The following is a 19920-nucleotide window of genomic DNA, read 5'->3' as shown; positions in this document are numbered from 1 at the left end:
TGGCTGTTCAGCTCCTTAGCCCATGCTGTGCCTTGAGGCGAACTAAACGACTAGCGTTGCAAAAGGCAAAACAAAAACCTGAGCTCGCCAAGGGAGACATTAGTAAATACAGGCAGCAGGAAAGAGGGAGGGCATTTGTAAATCAAGACCCTGCTCAGATGGCCGTGTTGGTATTCTAAAGAATGGGAACTGGGGGAGGGGGGTTTGCTGCGGTTTTAATCCTCACAGCGTGGCTCTTTAGGGCCCACATGGTGGCTTACGACTTCCACTATAAAAGAAGTTCCACTATAAAAGACCTTGCCAACAAAGGTCCGTATAGTTAAAGCTATGGTTTCCCCCCCTGTAGTGATATATGGAAGTGAGAGCTGGACCATAAAGAAGGCTGATCGCTGAAGAATTGATGCTTTTGAATTATGGTGCTGGAGGAGACTCTTGAGAGTCCCATGGACTGCAAGAAGATCAAACCTCTCCATTGTGAAGGAAATCGGCCCTGAGTGCTCACTGGAAGGAGAGATCCTGAAGCTGAGGCTCCAATACTTCGGCCACCTCATGAGAAGAGAAGACTCCCTGGAAAATACCCTGATGTTGGGAAAGATGGAGGGCACAAGGAGAAGGGGACGACAGAGGACGAGATGGATGGACAGTGTTCTCGAAGCTACCACATGAGTTTGACCAAACTGTGGAAGGCAGTGGAAGACAGGAGTGTCTGGTGTGATCTGGTCCATGGGGTTACGAAGAGTTGGACACGACTAAATGACAGAATAACAACATAAAAGAAGTTCCAGTACTAAAGCAAATAAAAGCAGTTGAGAAAAAAAGAGAACCAGGACAGGATTATAAACAAGATGTGTATATCCCACCTGTCCAATGCAGTCACAATATTCAGGATTACATGGATGGGGGAGAAATTCAGTTCAGTTCATTCATAGGCAAACCTATTTAAAGGAAGGCTGCCATATTTCAAAAAGTGAAAATCCAGACACTATTGTTGAGCTTCCAACATAGGTTGTCCGGGTTTTCCATGACATTTTCGTGATTATCGCAAATTCCGCTACGCTATTTCCGACAGACGAATCCCTAATCAGCATAATTATAGGCAGGTGAGAGCAAGCCTAGTGGAGGCTGGTCCATTAGGGAAAATGAGGTGCTGCCCCAACAACTTCAGTTTGCCTTCACCTAGGTAAAGGTAAAGGTACCCCTGCCCATACGGGCCAGTCTTGACAGACTCTGGGGTTGTGCGCCCATCTCACTTAAGAGGCCAGGGGCCAGCGCTGTCCGGAGACACTTCCGGGTCATGTGGCCAGCGTGTCATCGCTGCTCTGGCGAGCCAGAGCTGCACACGGAAACGCCGTTTACCTTCCCGCTGGTAAGCGGTCCCTATTTATCTACTTGCACCCGGAGGTGCTTTTGAACTGCTAGGTTGGCAGGCGCTGGGACCGAGCAGCGGGAGCGCACCCCGCAGCAGGGATTCGAACCGCTGACCTTTCGATCAGCAAGTCCTAGGCACTGAGGCTTTAACCCACAGTGCCACCTGTGTCCCTGCCTTCAACTAGACCCCACCTATATGCTTTGTGACTTGCGTCCAGTGCAGGGGTGGTGCATCCTGTCAGTTTTCTCCCCCTGGGTGGGAGGGGGGACCAAATGAGAACTCTTTGGCTCTGCCTATCATGGGGCTCTAGCACCACCTACTGTTGGACTCCCTGTCTTTCTCCCAGCCAACCCCAATGGACACCAGCGGTCGGGCTGGGCAACTAAGTCTACTGGGTAACTTTGAGCCAATCACTCTCTTTCAGCCTCACACTCTCAGCCAGTGTGGTGTAGTGGTTAAGAGTGGTAGTCTCGTAATCTGGGGAACCGGGTTCGCGTCTCCGCTCCTCCACAAGCAGCTGCTGGGTGACCTTGGGCTAGTCACACTTCTTTGAAGTCTCTCAGCCCCACTCACCTCACAGAATGTTTGTTGTGGGGAAGGAAGGGAAAGGAGATTGTTAGCCGCTTTGAGACTCCTTAAAAGGGAGTGAAAGGCGGGATATCAAATCCAAACTCTTCTTCTTCTCAGCCTAACCTAATAACCTCCATTATTTGAGATCCCTTGGATTCTTCTGTTGTTTTGTTTTGTTTTGCATATGTTCACATATAATAGTCTGCCAAAGTACTAGAAGACCTCTAGTGGTAGCAGCTTGTCATATGACATAAGGTGATTTTTGCTTTTCCAATAATAGACAAGCAGAAGCTGTATTGCAAGCAGTAGCTGGAGTGTTGGACTAGAACTGGCAGACCAGGGTTCAAATCCTCACTCAGCCATGATGGGCCAGTCACAATCTCTCAGCCTAACCCACCTCACAGGGTTGTGAGGATAAGATGCGAAGTGTGGGGAGGGCCCATGTGTGTCACCTTGAGCACCTTGGAGGAAAGGTGGGGGTAGAAATAAATAAATAAATCCTGGGGTATGGTCTGAAGGTGTGCAAGGCCACCATCTTCCTGAAACTAAGCTCATCTAGGTCTGCTCCGTGTCTGACTGGGATCCACACATAAGCTGCCTTGGGTACAGTGATAAAAGAAAGGCAGAGTATAAATGTAAGATGAACAAGCAAGGGACAATCTTGGTGGGCCAGGCTCCATAAGGTGAACAGGTACAACTGTGCTTTTTAACAACTCAAAATACTTAGTACCAGCTCTGAGGCAAAAATACCAACGGGAAAGATAAAATATCAAAGGGTTGGCAACTTTACAGGAGAAATAAGATCAGCATCCACTAGGGCAGGGGTCGGCAAGGTTTACCTCACCTGGGCTGGTTCACTTAAGCGGAGATCCCTCCATGGGCCGGATGGTGTGTGTGATTTCCAGCGTCTGCGCAGACACAATTTCCAGCCCCACGGAAGTGAGTCCCTGCGCCACGCTGTGCCGGTTTATTGCAGCGTGCAGGGATTCACCAAGCGGGCGGCTAGTGGGCCGGTTAAACGACCCCTGTGGGCTGCTTGTGGCCCATGGGCCTTAGGTTGCCTATCCCTGCACTAAGGGGAAGAATTCACTGATAAGGGATGCTCTTGACAAGAATTATTAAAGAGCAACTGCTGAAGGACCAGGTGAGTGGTGAGTTCAGGTGAGTGATGTTCACTCTGTTGGGGAAACAATGCAAATAGGGGAAAAGGTCACAAAGACCCTTTTGTTCACAGGAGGAAGTATTAAAAGTAGTGGAAAAGTGGAATACAGTGGTACCTCAGGTTAAGTACTTAATTCGTTCCGGAGGTCCGTACTTAACCTGAAATTGTTCTTAACCTGAAGCACCACTTAACTAATGGGGCCTCCTGCTGCCGCCGCACCGCCGGAGCACGATTTCTGTGCTCATCCTGAAGCACTATTTCTGGTTAGCGGAGTCTGTAACCTGAAGCGTATGTAACCTGAAGCATATGTAACCCGAGGTACCACTGAACATAGGTGTCAGACAGTTGTTTCTTCCAATTCAGTACTATCTACACTGACAGGCAGCTGATATTCAGGATTTCAGACAAGATGCTCTCCCTGCCCCACCTGGCGATGCTGCAGTTTGAAATTGGGACCATCTGCATGCAAGTCTAGATTTAAAATGCACAACCGTGTTGAATGAGGAATTTTTATAGTCAATGGAAACTTTTATCCCATTGGTTTCAATTTTGGTCTACAATCCTGTGGAAAACTTGAAAATCTTGACATAAATTCGGAGCAACCTCTCAACAAACCACAATAAGTTTTCCTAGGTCATGCATCATAACCACCTAATCAAGTTATCTATCCTATGTCATGTGGTAAAAACAAAGGCAGAAATGACACGACAGTATCAAAGCTCAAACGTGCGGCTTCATAACTTGACAAAACTTCTGAGCTGCTTTTCACCCTCCTCCCCGTAAATATATACCTATGACTGGCAACTGATTTTCTTCTTGTGGGATGGAAAGACCGCACTTGGAATTGAGCAAGCCTAAATTACAGATTTGTTTATAGTTGTTCATAAAATGCTGGACGCACGTTTCCGTTTCTGCTACTAGCAGAAACTTTCTAGTTGTCTCAAGACTTAAGATCACTAGAGCTCCTACCTTCTACATTCCAGAAAGCTAAAAACACATATGAATTGCATTTCGGCATATATATATATATATATATATTAAAAAAGAAAGGTTTTACAAAAAGGCAATCAGCTGTGTCCCTGAATTTGTTGAATTTGTGCAGTACATTTTGTAAGCAGTCCCAACACTGACCTCTCAAAGATAAAACATTGAAGACAATTGAGCCTAATGAATGCAGTTCTTTCAGGCAGCTGAACCATGGCTTCAGGTTCTTGCCACAACAAACTCATTCACTGTGTGTCAGAAATTATTAACATCTTCATGGGAATACTATTCTGTTTGGTACCATCATTTCCACAGTTGGCAACAAGTGCTTTTGCTAAATTAACCCATCACACCAAAGAAACGGAGAATAACTCCATTATTCTGTGATGAAATCAAGTGGAGACTCGGTATCTGGTATCTGGAAGTTGCTTGTTTCACAGGGATTTAAATACTTAAGCTCCCCACTCCGTCCCATGCTTGTCCATTTCATTGACTCGGGTGCTCTACAAATTTGATGGACAAAAAGAAACACCTGACTAAAATAAAGTGGTAGAAAACCAGTAAGTTTGTACAGTGGTACCTCAGGTTACATACGCTTCAGGTTACATATGCTTCAGGTTACAGACTCCGCTAACCCAGAAACAGTGCTTCAAGTTAAGAACTTTGCTTCAGGATGAGAACAGAAATCGTGCTCCGGCGGCACGGCAGCAGCAGGAGGCCCCATTAGCTAAAGTGGTGCTTCAGGTTAAGAACAGTTTCAGGTTAAGTACGGACCTCCGGAACGAATTAAGTACTTAACCCGAGGTACCACTGTACTTTGGAATGAATAAACTAATAGAAGCCCTAGATTGGATTTCACCAATCTAGTCAAATGGGACCTATGAAGATTTATGGAGAATTTATCACCTTGATGGTTGGGAGATTTTCTTCAGCGTGAGTGGTTATCCATACCTTACCCATAATTTTCCACTGTAAATAGTTAACATGCATGATTGACTTTGTTGTATAAGTTGTATAAGTATTGTTGTATAAGTTATTTAAGTATTGTTGTATAAGTATCCCCCCCCTCCCAAAAAAGGCCTGGAGTTTGCATATGTTGAGCCCCCCTTTAAAATTAGTTTTGGTTAAAAAATTTCTTGTGTTACAAATCAAACCTTCTTATGCTACCACAGTATTTGGAAGTATTCTAGTTTTAATTAGTGTCTGATAATTGAACACTGAATACTTTTCTTTCTCTCTGTCTTTACTTAAAAAAAAAAGCAATATGGAAAAGCTTCTCTCAATGAAATTCTATCTTCTTGCAGAAGTGACTCTTAACATGTAACATACACCCATTATCATTTTAATAGTATATTGGTACTTTAAAAACCACTCACAAAAAACAAGGTCTAAATCCCTGAAACATGGTTTTATTATAAGAATAGTGATAAAACCTCAGAGATACAAGTCATACACAGTAAGTTGATACCTTCACATTAAGTAAAGACACTGGCAATGGTGGAAACAACAGTCTATCGATTTACCATGTTAATACCAGCTCCTTTGGGCTAGTTTTTTTTTAATTAATCACTTGAATTAAAAGATGGTTTTGTTTACATTATAAACATAGTTGCGCTTTCCTGATTCGTATCTTGAGACTTTAAAAACCTGAGAGAAAGGTTTTCTAAAGCACAACACAAAGGACTGGATGCCAATTAGGATGACTTGATGGTTCAATCCTATGCATGCTTGCTCTGAGGTCTGCCCCATTTTCTTCGGGGTTTAATCCCCAAGAGATTGTGCATATCACTGGTAGACGTAATTAGGATGGGGACATGTTGGAGGGGAAGCACCATGGCAAAAAACCAGGGGAGGAGAATGACCTTGTGGTGACCTGTGCCTTATCACTAGATGCAATTTCAAGCTGCTCCATCCCATCGGTATCAGAGCGCGAGAAAGTGCCCATACCGGAGGCCAGTCCAGCGCCAACTGTGACAGGCCTCCCTTGGGGCTGTACTTCTTTTAAAGGCTGCATTGCCCTCTTTTGGGAAAGACATCGTCCTAAACCATAGCCTGTCCTGGGAAACACCAAAAAAGATTTTACCAAGGATTTGGGTTTGGAACAGTAAATAGCACTTTGCAAAAGCAATCTCTTAAGGAAAACATCTCATGTCTCATTTAGACACACCGCAGCATTTTTCATATCCACGATATTAATCTGATAATGCATTTTCTTCTGCCTACTCGCACTCTGGAGGTAATCAAATAGCCATCTTGTACTGTCCAACAGTGTTCTTTTGATGCACAAACTTGCAGCCCAGAACCACCAAGTTCAATGGGACTTGCTCCCAGGTGAAATATGCTTAAGACTGCAGACTTAGGATGGTATGACATCAAATATTAATAAGTGGCTATGTCAATACAAAAACAAAAACTGGTACAGACCATGTTCATATGAGGCTAAGAACTCTCCCAAGGTTATCTAAAATGTAATGGCATACACATTAACACAAGCAATGAAGTAAGAGCAGCAAGTTTGAAATGTTAGATGCTTCCCCTCACTCCAATCTCCTTTTTCCTGTGCAGAATTACAGAAAAGCAAAATAACACAGTGTAAGGTCATCCCTATAAGATGACGCAAAACAATTCCAATGACTAACTTGGGTCACATACACCTGAACAGCTGGCAGAGCTGCAAAAGAAATAGCCCTTTTCTATTGAATACCCAAAACAGATACTTAAGGACTCTATGATCAGAAGGGGGGAAATGCACCAAAGCAACATCTTGTCTGGACAAAACATTGTGGATATCTTGTACTACCTGAACTTGCTTACAGTGCACACAACACATTTCTCATTATCCTGAGCCAAATACTACCATGTCTCACCTAGCATGGTAAGCTATGGGGGTAATTAATAAAGTTGACCTAGATTTGCTAAAAGGATGATGATGTAAACAGAAATAACATCCTGAGTGGAAGAAGGGATGCAAATGATTTCTTTAACATTCACCATGCCAACTTGTTGCCATTTCACCCCATACATTTATTTATTACAAAATAGGCCTTGGGAATTCCTATGTTTGACAGACTAAACAGCCAATCTCTCTGTCTCAAAATATATGGAAGTAGAATTTGAATGTTATGGAAGTTATGATGGTGCTCAAATAATAAACAGGAGAGATAGCTGAGTTCAGCTTTCCGCACATGCCTTGATTTTCAATGCAACTCAGCACACACAACTGTGCCTTTTCACATTCTTGCTAAATGGCAATGAAACACATGAGGATACTGCAACTTTTCTTAGTTCAGGCTAAGTAGACACATGAAATCAGATAATAAAACCAAAGGTCCCACATTAGGAGATGAAGAGGAAGGAGGATCATCTGCAGTGTTTTCATTGAAGTTCTAGCTCTGCCTTCCTAGGGTGTTTTTTTTTTTAATATTTAGGCCAATTTCTAATCAAACACAGTTTAATGTTTTCAAGGTTCTACAGATGCTACAGACATCACCATCCTTTTAGTACCTTTTAACTTAATTCATAATTAAGACAATTATGAATGTTTCATTAGAAGACAAAATGTTGGGAACTGCAGAAAAAAATATTTTAAGGCCATGTCTCCATATGAAGCTGTAAACTGTGGCACAAGCGATGGTGGGTGTTGGCAAAACACCAGCCAAGGCTTTGACGTTAACATTTCTTCCTAAAAACAATCATTTCATCAGCGACCTACCATATCAGATTCCTTTACAACTACAATTTTAAACACATCTCCAGGATTCAAACACTCATACAAGATACTTCTGATGCACTCTACAATGTTTTGGTTTTGAACATGGAAACCACAGTCATATTCAAGGGATATCCTTCACTTTTAAGACTGTTACAAATCTGAATCTTTATTGTTCTGAAATGCTAGAAACTTAAGACGAAACCCTCCAATTTTCAGTCTCAGAAGAGGTGTGGTTCAATGCCCATTTCACATGTAACAAGGCTTCCTTTAAAAATAAAAGGAAAAAAATGACTAAAGTTCATAAGGATGTGAACGCAACCCTTGGTTTTGACTCAGTTTTTGCAACATCACAAGATCCAGCACCTTCTTCAAAGCTGCTCTTGCTATGATGCTTGGCGAACCTTTTGCCACTCCACAAATTCATCAAGAAGAACAGGCCCTGCAGAGGAAATAATGCCAGTTATAACATGTTGCGTTTTAGTTGAATCATAACAAAGAGAGAAAGTATTAAGTCTTAAATCATCTTAACATGTAGCTCTAGCTCAGGAGTGGCTAACCTGTTTCAATCATCCCTGAGGGCCACATCTCAGCAGTGGGGAGGTTAATGTATGTGTGCACATACTACACGACTCTCACGTATGCAGCACCCACATTCGCTAGCCATATACCGCCTCACATATACTCACACATACACTCTCACACAAATATGCAGAGATGCATGTTACACATGCAGCACTTCCAGCCTTACCCATTCCAGTATTGAGGCGGGAGTGGGAGAAAATCCTGCCTTTCATTTGCACAGAAGGATTAAAGTAAAAGGCACCATTCCCACTCACCTGCTCTCCAGCGGTGGGTTGGGGGGGAGGATCCTGCCCTTTAAAGAGGAGGCAGGGGACATTCGCTTCAATCTTAGCACTGCTTAGTGCTTACACTGGGGGTAAAAGATTCCTCTGCCTGCTCTTCAGAGAGGATAACTCTGCCTATTTAGAGAGGATCTCCAAAGAAATGCAGACGGATTTTTATTTCCTGATTTCAGTGCTTGAGGTTGAGAGATAAATCTGCAGGGATTAAAGTATCACTTAGAGTATTTTAATTGAAATGGGAATACTCACATGCCCCATCTTCATCATAGTTGCTAAGATCTGCATGGACAGTTCTGCTGAATTCTAACACATTGTACCACTGATCTTTGTTAATTACTCTGTATTTTGACTGCTGCAGAAAAATAAGACATCAGGTCTCAGCCCGCAATGTGTTGCATTTAGGAACAATAATGTGTTCAGTTTTCTTTGCACAAGCCAAGTTATTACAGTAGCTGAGGAAATGTTTGAGAAAGAAGCAGGTGTGGGGTGGAGGAGCCGCCTTGAAGATTTATTGCCTGGGAATGGGGAGCAATGTTGTGCAAGGCTCAAAGGAAGGCATGCAAACATGGAAAAGGGCAGCTGGTAGCAAATGACATCATGTGGCGCAGAAAGGCAATGGGGTTGATATGCATAAGCACCAGGAGCTGAAGTTGATATAGAAAACACAGGAAGTTCCAACATCTTATCCAAAAGACCCACCTAGTGGTGATGCCATGCAAATCTAATTCTGCTTGTCCATTCTAAAGTAGTGCCAACAATTATAAAATATTTTATTTCTAGTGGGTTGGAACATATGTAGGAACCCAAACATTTCTTGTGAAATATGAAGGTAGGGTGGACATAACCACTCAGCAGATGAAATTTGGTTGATGGTCAGTATAGAAATGGAACTGAGTGCCTATAGAAATAGAGGCACTCTCTCCCATTCCAAAAGCAAAGAGGAAATGAAAAAAGGCTTAAACTGCCTCACTGGATCGCCTATAGTGAGACCAAGAAAGTACACATTCATAAACTGGAGATCAGCTGAGATGTTGTTTTTGTTGTTATTTATGGTGTTTTTGTAGACCTATTCACAAGGCAAATCAAAATATGCAACACCTTTTATTTTTTTAAATGTGTGCTTACCTCCAAGTATTGGTAAAATACTGAAAACAGAGGCCACGTTCTTCCAAGTAGAAGAGCTAACATAGATTTTGCAGTGTCAATATCCAGACTTCTCTGGTCTTTATCCTAAAGAGATTGTAAAAAGGCAGCACTCAGATATAAATGGCAAGTTCCTTGAATGTTTTTATAAGGAGAAGATGCACTTACCCTTGCAAAATCGAAGGCATATCTGTAGATATTCTTAAATGTTGAAATATCATTCAGTTGCGAGCGCAAAAAATCAAATTTACTCTGCAGCTTTTCTGTGCAGTCACATCTTAAAATAAAAGATTAAAAAATTACATGCCATACATTCTTTTTCCTTTGGGGGGGGGGAAGACAGAAATATATAAAATACACTTTTTCAATGCATGCTTTAAACAAAATAGTAGAAAAGCATTTAAACTACCAGGATTAGGACTGTTTCTACAGAGAATATACCAAGAGAGGTTCAAAGGACATTCTCGGAACAAGGGACACTGGAAGGTTGCACCCTGTCTGGCCTCACTGACCAGTGAAGAAATAGCTGCAGTGAGCTTGCTTCCCTCTTGGCTGCCAAAAAGATGCCTGCTCTAACCACCAATTGACCTAGGACTTCAGTGGGGAGGACATTATTACTCTCGTTCAGCTTTCCTCAATGTGGTGCTCTTCATTTTTTTTGGACTATAACTCCTATCAGTCCCAGCCATATAAAATAGGAGAAATATGGTTATGCATCAAACAGCCTGCAAGTTGATTTTTTTTACAACTGTATAAATCACACAGCAATAATTCACAGGAGTACTTGCTTTTCTGATTTTTTTTTTAAAGTAGAGTTCAACACAAAGTTTAGTTAGGAGCACCAGAAAGTGACAGGACCTTTCCAGGTCAAAGCCAAAAGCCCTCTTGATAATAGTGCCCAACATTCCATCTGCCGTGCTCTTTGCTAAGGTTCTGTAGAATAAGTTTGCACTTTCAGCCATGCATGAAGATGATTTCAAATATAAAAAGCTTACTGTAATGAGGTCATCCCCTTTAACCATTCTTCCTTTGTAAAAAATCCCATGCTTTCAGCCTCCAGTTTCCAGGCTAAAACTAGCATAATAATCTGTATGGGAATGGGAAAAGGGAGAAATTAAAATTCAAGCCATCTGATGAACTGCCTGCACCTGTTTCTGCCGGCTGCACATGGAGATCTATAATGGAGGACCTCCTCATGTGTTCATTTCCTACATCAACAAGGTTGGGCGCCATGAGGAAGAGAGTTGTTCCATGGTTGTTCCATGGTTTTGGAGCTTCCTGCCAGCAGATCTATGGCAGGCTCCTATGCTTCAAGCCTTTTGGAAGGTCCTAATGACATACCTCTCCTGACAGGCATACTGTTCTGTCCCGCAGGTACCAATGTAGACCAATCAGGACAGAAATATATTGATGATGGTTGTTTCGCACCCTGACTATTTTTTGCTATTGATTTTAATTGTCTGACTGATTGGTTGTTTGGGGGGGGATTCTTATAGTTTTATGTTTGTTGTACTGATTATATTTTGTAATTTTTATGTAAGTAGCTTCAGACCAACATCTGGAAAGATGCTCCAATAATAATTTAATAACATATGTTTACAAGAAAAACACTACCTATTTAACACCTGGTTTATTTTCTCTGAACAGCAATACACAAGGATTCAATATGAAGATGTGATTTAAAATTAGTTCAACTGTAGAAGACTTTTCCCCTTAAGTTTTGTGGTGTTATCTTGGCAAAGAAGTAACCAAACCTGTGTTTGTAGAGGTAATGCAAAACCATTTTTGTTATTGCAATATATAATTTCATATGTAAGAAAATGAACCAACTGCTATTCTTGAGTTTTCTGATACAAAGTAACCGTTAACTAAAGGTGTACATTATTGTAATGTCAGGTCTCAATATTTCTGGTCATCACGGCAACTGTGCCGCTGCCTTGTGAACAAGGAGACAGGTGACCAGACTTCTTGTAAAATTTGTAGCTGTGGAGGGGTGTGCAAATACAGTATATATCAGCCTAGCAGTTACGGGGTGATCCAAGATTGCGAGGTAAACTGGGGTTGTTTGGCTGCTTCACTGAGGAGCTGTCTGGTTTAACACTCCTCTGAGCACCCAAACTGGTCTGCTCTTTCCTGGCTTTTCCTATAGGAAAGGCTGGTAGAATGCTGGCTTGGCTGTAGATGCATGGAGGCACTCAACTAACAACAGACTCCTCACCTTCCTCTCGTACAGAAAGGGTGGTGGGGAGGATTTATTCAAATGGGAGGGGAGAGAAATCTGGTGACCACAATCTCTGGTTTGGATACCAAGGCCAGCCAAAATTACAGACCCCCTAGAGATTGTTATTTATTAAACAACCATTTCTATTAAGAATTTGGTGTGTTCAGTACATATATATATATCGAGAGAGAGAGAGAGATAAATATTTTTGGTCTACTTCAATATTTTGTAGCTGCTTGCACAGCTACTGTGAATCACTCTAAACATCATTTTATGGAAAGGCAGCATAGAAATCTGATAAAGAGGCATGTGTATTGGAGAACTGGTGAATGGGGAGGGGCTAAGCACATCAGTTCCCACCAGTAAAATTAATGCACAATGCAAGTGAAGAAGATGTTTGTTGGGGAGGAGGAGGAAGACTTGAAAATCTGAGTCTAACGATTTGCAGGAAATAGCATATTGATCTTTAGGGACAAGACTTACATTTTCAGGTTCAACGCCAATGTCCTCACAGAATTTCTCCATTCCTTCTGGCCCTACCACTTCATCATCACCTTCAAAACAAAAGAAATCAAGCTAACACATGCCATACAAATATCATACTAGTCTTACTTCTGATCAAACAAAATGCCTGGCAGCACATCCATATTTGGATTGGACAGAGATATTAACAGACACAGGAAGGGTTAACCATTCCCTGCCTTTGTGCCAGTTATCTACTATAAATTGCCCCTAAGCCATGTTGTTTTTCAGTTGTTCAGACACCTGGGGTCCCTGGACCTAGAACAATGCCACTGAACACACGGCTGCAAATTTCACAAGACCAATTTAAGCAAACATTGTTGGATATATTTGGTTTAGGACTACTATCCTGAACCAAGAGTCCTAACTGAGAAGCATGTCCTCCACTTCATCAACTCAGTTCACTGTGTGTTTGGAGTGAGATAGCCAAATTTCAACCATCTCAGTATGCCTGAGGGAATGTCATGCCACTGTTTACAGTTCTGAACAAACAGAGGCAATTATTCAAGGGACTCTCTTCAATGCTTTCAGTTCAGCCTCAGATTAACCCCTTTTCTGTGAAAGCACAGAGGTTTAAATAAGCTAAGTGGTTAGTGCAGCGTATCTGATTACACAAAACAGGCTCTCATTCACTTACATACAAAGACACATTAAAACATAATTCTGCAGTTTGGAGTGAGATATAATCATCCCAAACTGGTGTTCTTCTCAAGAGGCTCCAAATTCTTGATGCTTCAGTATTTCCTTAAGGGTCAGTAGATGTTTATGAGTGAAACAAAAACAGAGCCTGAGATAAGAATGGCCTTTTACTGTTGACTGACAAGTGCCAGCAGTGAACCTCATGGACTTTTGGGTAGAAGGGACAGGCAAACAGTGTTAAGGTAAGCATTCATTCCTTCAGTAATTGTTTGCAAGGCTGCCTTGCAAGCTTCAAGTGGTTTTTAAAAATTGGACACTGTAGACAAATGCCCCCCACCCTATTATGCTTAAGTACGTGTAAGTGAAATAGTAATTTTGAGGAGGAAAGAAACAGCTATCAATTATTACTAAATAACTGAAACAAAAACTAGAATTTAGAAATGTACCAACTTCATACCTGCATATTCATAAAACCAAGCCAGGCACTTCTTGCTTGAAAAATGCTCCTCACCACTTATCACTTTACTAGAAGCTTGAGACCTGCAGTAGCTTATGAAGACATAAGAAAAACCTACAGTAAATATCAAGTCTTGGGAAAATTCCCAATAGCAAGTTATTAAAAACAGGCACACTTTTTTAAAAAAACAACAACCCCCCCCAATTATACCTAAAATGAATGTGTACTGTTTGATCATGACTTGCTGATTTTTAAAAGTTTCAGAGTGTTTACAGTTTCAGAATGTCAGATTGAGAGTATTCCTTGCTTCTTCCTCTTTAAGTAAACACGTAAGTATTCCACATTTCAAAGAAACAAACAGCAATACAATGCAGGCTGCTCAAAGATTCCAGCTTCATTCCTACCCCGCTGCAGAGTCTGGCTTGTCATGTCATCAAAACTCAGGCTCAGGGTTTGTTTCTCTCCAACTAAACCATGAACTAGAACAAACCTTGGTTAAATGCTTGCTTGGAGAGAAATCACAAGCTGGGGTTTGGATGGCACGACAAGCCAACCTCTGGCTTATTTTGCTTGTGGTGTGGCAGCAGCAGGAGCAACATGGGAACTTTTGAACAGTGTGCACCCAACATGCTGCTCATTCACATTAAACCAGTTTGTTTTAAACTATGGTTCTAGGCAGCACACAAACTGGGCCACTATATGCTTGAAATCAGAAATAATTTAGGTCCTCACAAAGTGCACTTAATAGTTAAAATAACTAAGTATCTTAGAAAACTTGGAAAACTGCACTGCCATTCAGATACACCGCTGAGCAAAGGAGCTCTGGATTTGGAAGTAACCATAACTGATGCAGATCTTGATGTGCATCTCCTCTAGGCAAACTACTGGATGTGCCTTCTGAAGCATATGGGGATCTGCATCCCTAACATGGCCACTAACTGTTATGCACAACATTGCTTGCAAGTACAGGCACTAATACTAGTTTAATTGTAGAACAAAGGATAAACAAAATGATCCATGGGAAATCGAGGAAAAAGCTCTGCCCTCGGACAAGCATTTTCTATTACTTTCTGGCCTGACAGTAGCAGTGATCATAGATGTAAATTAATGTTGATGGACTATGCAAAATATATTCTCAGCAATCGCTAAAATTAAACCCTCTGTTGTTCTGAACCTAGCCTATTTGACATAATGAAGTTCTTTGGCCACGGAAATGGACTGGCTTCTTACTAGAACCTCAAACTGTGTGAAATCTGTTACAACCTGAAGGGGACTCTAGATTTTACTATCCATTCACTCAGGAAAGCAAGTTACTTGTTTCATTTGGTGATGGACTGGCAACTGAATGAGTTCAGGATGACTTTATATCCCTGTCTTTATATTATGTTATGGTGCCTTGAGTGCTGTTTTTAATGTTTCAAGTCTTTTGTAGGCAGCTTGAAACCTTATCCAAAAGGCAGGGAACAGAATTAAATTGTTGTAATGGTTTCATCTTAATTATGTTACCTTGACTGTATGCCATACTAAATGCAAAGAGACTTGTTTTCTATTTTTCAGCCTTAAAAACACATGTCTTCTCAACTGTACATGGCAGCTAAGAGTCAATGGTATTTACATGTCATGTAATAATGGTATCTGTAATTAGCAGTTTCATCTGAAAACAAAGTTTCAGGTTTAACTGAAAGTCTGAATCCCAGGTGCCGCTGAACACTGTGCCGCTGAACACTCATACCCCATGAAGTGAGTACCTGTATTTTAATGCAAGTCATAACAGTGCTGCACTTCACTCAACTGTTGCTGCTAACAAGCACTTGACAATTTGATGTTTAAAGTGAAGCATCTAATCCATTCTGTTCCTGAATAGATAATTAAACATAGCTTCAAGTACAGAAAAGCAAAGTGCAATAATTTACTATTCATGGTGTTGCCAATTTTGTGCATATGATATCTGCACAGATGCCTTTAGAATCATGTTGACTTCTGCGTATGACAAATGGCAACCTGGGTAACTGGATTGTCAGAAACTCATCCTCTAGCAGCCAACACATATGCAGCTAAGGCTGCCCCAAATTGCTTTACTATTTGCCTCTGCCTCCACTTTCCTCCTGCTCCTCTGTTAGTATCCCTCAAGCTGAATGTCAGATGGTAAGCTCCTCTGGGCAAGAACTTGCTTTATTGTACTCTAAAATACTGTGGATGCTGAAAGCACTATTTAAATTTTGCTCTGCAAAATTTACTCCACTCATTGCCCATTTTCTCCTTCCTCTTATTTAAGAAATCTGTCCTGCTGCAAGCTAGAAGGGAAGACAGATGACAGAACATGAATGGGATGGCTGAATCTATATTCTGAGCTGGGGGGGGGCAGGCAAGAGACAAAAGTTGCAACCTGGCTATCCCAAATGCATTTCATTGCATCATCCTAAATATTTTTGCCATGTGGAATGAGGCAAGATTTTTGAGTGACACTATGAAATTATGTCACCACCCTGAAATTACATATCTCATGATGTCTGGACAGTTTTATCCTAAAGTATCTCCTACCATGTTTCGTTAACTGTGTTGTGTTCTGATCCATGTATATAATGCACTTTTTATGCCAATAAAGGAGATTGATTGAATATTTCTGCCACTGCTTCCATCTACAATACCAGCATATTTGATTATATTACATTGGTGCATATTTAGTAAAAGTAAATAAAAAATTGCTTCCAGGAAATTAAAATCCAATAGTCTGAATGTAGAACAATGGTGTTATGGTCGTTCACCTTGCACTTAGCAACAGATACTAATTTGTGCAAGCATTTGACTATTTGTGTAATAAGAAATCTAATGGCAAGTATCTCTTTGTAGGTAACACAGGTTCTTACCACACATAAAACAAAACATGCTTTTCCAATGTGTAGGACATGGCCATGACAAACTCATGGCCTAACACCCAGACAGACTTTATACTAGATATATGAGACTATCTAGAGTTTGGTAGCATAAGCAGAATTGTTACCCTAATTTATGGAACTAATAGTTGTTCTTTGTCTGACATAAAAGCCACTAAATCAAGGTTTCTCAAAGCAGTGCAAAATACAGTACAGATTGATGGGGCGGTGTAGGGAGGGGAGGGTTGTTCATGTGCCTTCCCAGAACTGAGTGTCATTGCCAGTTCCTGAGAGGAAGAGGCCTAGGGAGCTCAGCATGCTGTGAAGCCAATCCAATGCTCCTGCAAACATACCCACATTGTGCTGTGCTTCTCACTCCTCTCAGGGACCAGCAGCAATCATTGGTGTTGGGAAGGCACATGAGCAACTCTGCTCTAAGCTGTCCATGTTGCCCAATTGACGGCTACTGTTCAAGCAAGAGTAGAATGCAAAATAAGGCATCAACTAAGGTTGAATTAAGCGGTTCCTTGGAGGTCACATATACACCATAATTTTAGAGCACTTGTATACTAATTCAGCAGTAATGGAGAATCCTGGGAAGTGCAGCTTGTCAAGGGTGCTGAGAAATAACTCTGGAGGGTAATTTGAAGAACTGTTTCCCTGAATCTTAGTTTACATTAGAGAAAGTGGTTGAGATATGTAATAGAGATGGGTGAGACCTTGGTATAGATGCTATGGTGGAAGCCAAATGGGAGGTCTTTGGAAGTCAGACTGCGCTCCTGCAGTGGTGGTTGCATCTTTCTGCTGTATAGAATTAGCATATGTGACATGCAGAGGATAAGTAGATAGAACTTTAGGGACTGAGTTGATTATCTCTGGACAGATAAAGCAGACAGGCCTCACAGGAGAATTGGTCTCACAGGTGGTCTCACAGCTGAATTGAATGTATGCACCTTGGAGCAGAGACCTATCCTGTTACTCTGAAAATACTATATGAACATGAACACACCACTATAACAGCATCAAGTGATTCATTCTGCTGCATGGAGGAAGTTGGAAATAGTAGGTGGGGAACCTCCTCTCTTCAGAGATGCTGTCAAAGTCTGGCATCATAAACCAGCACAACATGACCCAGTTATGACACAGCTTGGCAAGAGCTTAGAGAGGAAGAGCTACAGCACATATTTTGCACACATAACGTCCCACATTAAACCACTGGCGTCATCGAACAAGGTTGGGAAATGCCCATTCAAAACCATGGAGATCTGCTACATGGAGGAATGGCCTGACTCTGCATTAGCTGGCTTCTGATGAGGCAATGCCAATTCAAGATCTACAGGCCGGGGACACAAAATGAATCAAGTCCATACATGAGATAGGGCCTGGCTGGTGGTGCAAAGAAAGGCTGTTGGTGTTTCTGTTCAGAACCAGCGCTGCAAGACAAGCAGGCGCAACATTTTGACAAAGGCCTACTGCAGCATTATGCTTTGCTTGATAGAACTACAGCTGCATGTAGTGGTACACATGCTTCAGTGGTACACTGCATGCTTCAGTGGTACATATGGGAAGGAGTGTGTGCGTGCGCACATCTGTGTATGCGAAGGATGCCTATGCCCCAAGAAACATACCAAGTTTTGCTCAGGGTGGGGCAGAGTTAAAACATAAGGGCGAAAAATGAAAGGATATGCATAACCTGCAATAAGTTATTAAAGCTTCACTTCGCGCAAGGATTGGGTACAGCCTGGCATATGTGTCAGAAAAGGTGAGGTGCAAACATAGGAGCCAACTCCTAGGCCCCTTCAGCCCCCCCTAAAATATTTGAGGGGAACGCCCCCCCCCCAAATTGTAGGCCACGGCCATCCAAATAGCATTCATGTGCCTCATCATGTGATTATGTGGGAAGGGGCTTACCTGCCCCCCCCAAATATTTAATTTGGCACCTCTGGGTGCAAATGCAAGAGGGGAGGGGAACCCCCCGCTAAAGGCTGCCTTTCTGGTATCACAAAAGACCCTCTCCCGCCTTGTGTCACCAAGGCAACGGTGAGGAGGGGGGAAAAGAAGGCGCTCGGTCCCCACCTCGGTTACCCCCCCCCCCGTCGCCGCAGAACTGGGCCCGTCCGCCGCCGCGGTGGCTGTTGGTACCTGCTGATTTTGCACTTCTTGAGGCCCGTCTCGTCCCCCGCCTGCCCCGAGGATTTGCGCTTCTTCTTCACGGGCATCTCCCTCGGTTCGCCCCGGACGGGGGCGCGGAGGCGGAGGGCCGCGGGGCCCCTGGGCAGGGGGGAGGGAGCCGCCGCCTCTTCCTTCCCTCGCGGCTGAGGAGGAGGAGGAGGCGGAGGTGGCGGCGGAGAAGCTGCCGGTGCCGTCGCGGCTCTTGCCTTCCTTCCCCTCAGCTCGTCGTCACCGCCGCCGCCGCCGCCGCCGCCGCCGCCGCGCCTGGTAGATTCAGGTGTGGGAAGGGGGGAATATGGGGCGGGGGGGAGCGAAAGAAAGAGCTTTCCTGAGGGAGAAGCGGCGGCGGCGGCGGCAACGCCGGTAAAGAGCGGAAGAGGAGGAGGAGAAGGAGGAGACGCGCCGCGCCGCCCCGGAGAGGCGGGAGCAGGAAGTGACAGAGGCCCGCCTCGAACGCGCGCGCGCGCGCCTCGCAGCGAAGGCTCGTCCAGCCTGCCCCCGTCGCCGGGCGGAGCTAACAGACGGGGGCGGAGCCAACACTCTGGCCCCGCCCCGCCTGGGGGTGGGAGGTCGTGACGCAGCCCGCCTCAGGGCCGCTGAGGGGACAGCGGGGCGTTGTGAGCCGACAATAAGCGCGCGCTTCGCCCAGCTCCCCTCTCCCGCTATAATATTATAAAAATAAATTTGCGTGTGTGTGTATTTAAAGGACTCGAGCCACCCCCCTTAATTAAGCAGCACCGCTAGCCGTAGGCATGTTTACTCAGGAGCAAGCCCAGTGGAGGTCAAGGGGAGACGGTGTTACACCCCAAAGAAATGGCGTCAGGGCATCGCATCTGAGGGGAAGCGAGCTGTAGCCCGCTCTCTGGTCGCTTTGGACTACAACTCCCATAAGCCTGCCTGGGGGACGGGGGCTGATGGGAGTTGTAGTCCAAAGTGGCTGGCAAATGCCGGCTTATGTCATAATACAGTGGTACCTCGGGTTTAGTACTTAATTCGTTCCGGAGGTCCGTTCTTAGCCTGAAACTGTTCTTAACCTGAAGCACCACTTTAGCTAATGGGGCCTCCTGCTGCTGCCGCAACGGCGGAGCCCGATTTCTGTTCTCATACTGAAGCAAAGTGCTTAACCTGAAGCTCTATTTCTGGGTTAGCGGAGTCTGTAACCTGAAGCGTATGTAACCTGAGGTACACCACTGTAAGCTTGCTGCAGGCAAGCTTCACTCTGCCCCAAGGTCT

General features: G+C 43.4%; 1 protein-coding gene and 1 long non-coding RNA gene across 3 annotated transcripts; one reads left to right on the top strand and one right to left on the bottom strand.

Annotated features, from left to right (window-relative positions):
* Window positions 1-4942: 4942 nt before the first annotated feature.
* On the top strand, window positions 4943-5647 carry LOC309368553. The gene is made up of 2 exons (XR_014167819.1): window positions 4943-5088; window positions 5128-5647. It is a non-coding gene; the product is annotated as an uncharacterized lncRNA (long non-coding RNA).
* DCUN1D5 (defective in cullin neddylation 1 domain containing 5) lies at window positions 5475-19157 on the bottom strand. 2 transcript variants are annotated; one of them, XM_081908705.1, is made up of 9 exons: window positions 18658-19157; window positions 13643-13734; window positions 12508-12578; window positions 10799-10890; window positions 9972-10080; window positions 9786-9890; window positions 8910-9012; window positions 8161-8236; window positions 5475-8062 (listed from the first exon to the last, which is right to left on the bottom strand). In XM_081908705.1, the coding sequence occupies exons 1-8, from the start codon at window positions 18732-18734 to the stop codon at window positions 8181-8183; spliced, it is 705 nt and encodes a 234-aa protein (XP_081764831.1). In that variant the 5' UTR covers window positions 18735-19157; the 3' UTR covers window positions 5475-8062; window positions 8161-8180. The 2 variants fall into 2 exon arrangements, with proteins under 2 accessions (XP_081764831.1, XP_081764830.1); XM_081908704.1 differs by having other exon boundaries at window positions 5475-8236; window positions 18658-19154.
* Between the last annotated feature and the right edge of the window lie 763 nt (window positions 19158-19920).

This window comes from Podarcis melisellensis (genome assembly GCF_964234715.1).
Source record: "Podarcis melisellensis genome assembly, chromosome: 4".
Taxonomy (NCBI): Eukaryota; Metazoa; Chordata; class Lepidosauria; order Squamata; family Lacertidae; genus Podarcis; species Podarcis melisellensis.
Note: the sequence above shows the minus strand (reverse complement) of the source record. Positions and strands in the feature narration are given on the sequence as shown.

What these genes read in the sequence shown, in the direction of transcription:
- DCUN1D5 (XM_081908705.1), bottom strand. Translation starts at nt 18,734, where the DNA reads ATGCCCGTGAAGAAGAAGCGCAAATCCTCGGGGCAGGCGGGGGACGAG. An exon ending in TATTTTACCAATACTTGGAG is followed by an intron (nt 9,013 to 9,785) that starts GTAAGCACACAT and finishes ATTTTTCTGCAG; the next exon opens with CAGTCAAAATACAGAGTAAT. An exon ending in CTATGATGAAGATGGGGCAT is followed by an intron (nt 8,237 to 8,909) that starts GTGAGTATTCCC and finishes TTTCCTCTGCAG; the next exon opens with GGCCTGTTCTTCTTGATGAA.